The sequence below is a fragment of the Pundamilia nyererei genome, unplaced genomic scaffold (assembly GCF_000239375.1).
Source record: "Pundamilia nyererei isolate P.nyererei 1_Seehausen unplaced genomic scaffold, PunNye1.0 scaffold00053, whole genome shotgun sequence".
Classification (NCBI taxonomy): Eukaryota; Metazoa; Chordata; class Actinopteri; order Cichliformes; family Cichlidae; genus Pundamilia; species Pundamilia nyererei.
Genome location: NW_005187454.1, coordinates 2,802,123 through 2,802,846, shown reverse-complemented (window position 1 = coordinate 2,802,846; position 724 = coordinate 2,802,123). Strand labels below are relative to the sequence as shown.

The 724-nt window shown below is 49.2% G+C and overlaps 1 protein-coding gene across 1 annotated transcript in view; it reads right to left on the bottom strand.

Annotated features, from left to right (window-relative positions):
• Positions 1 to 6: 6 nt before the first annotated feature.
• fxn (frataxin) overlaps positions 7 to 724 on the bottom strand; it is a 9,336-nt gene continuing 8,618 nt past the window's right edge. Inside the window, exon 6 of the mRNA XM_005733627.1 lies at positions 7 to 217. Within this exon, the coding sequence (XP_005733684.1) occupies positions 79 to 217 (139 nt within the window). The 3' untranslated portion in view covers positions 7 to 78. The remainder of the gene's footprint in view (positions 218 to 724) is intronic.

The following is a 724-nucleotide window of genomic DNA, read 5'->3' as shown; positions in this document are numbered from 1 at the left end:
ACAGATGGTGTGTATGCTGCACAGAAATTCAGATGTGAGTCACTGAGTCTGTGAATACTCCAAGCATTTAACAGGGTTTTAGGAATAGGGCAGGCCACACAGGTCAATGTTCTTATTAAAGATAATGGAAAACTCCTTAGAAAGCAGCTGGTGAAGGCTGATGCCGTCATGAGTATATACCCAGCGTTCACCTGTCCAGCCGTAGCGCTTGGGTCCGCTGTAAGCACAAGAGAAGACAGGAAGAGGGAAGTAACATTACTCTATACTGACTTACAACAGATTCTTATTATATCATTTTGTCAACAGAGAAATATATATATAAATTTTGTCTGGCTGAGGGGGGAACGCTGGCTGACTCTGCAGTTCGAGTCTCCGGAGGGAAAATCCTGGCGGTTTGAGGCTTGTGTTGGGTACGGTCCATCACAAGAACATTGGCTCGTGCGCGCTGTTGGGGAGACGCCGGCCCAGACCTGTGTTCGGTCCAAGTACGTCACAGGACAGCTGTTCGGGTACACTGTCGGAGTCCATTTCTGCGTACTACAGTGCGCAGAGTGGCGGTGTTCGTTCCTTGGTCCGTAGAAGGCAAGGAACCTCACGGGGGACGCCTCGTGTAGTAATGGGAAACTGGATCCAGTAGAGCGGCAGGCCTTCACCAGGCGGCCAGAGACAAAACTCAATACGTGACTGTATGGTAAGAACTGAGTAAATGTGTGGTGTGTAAGAT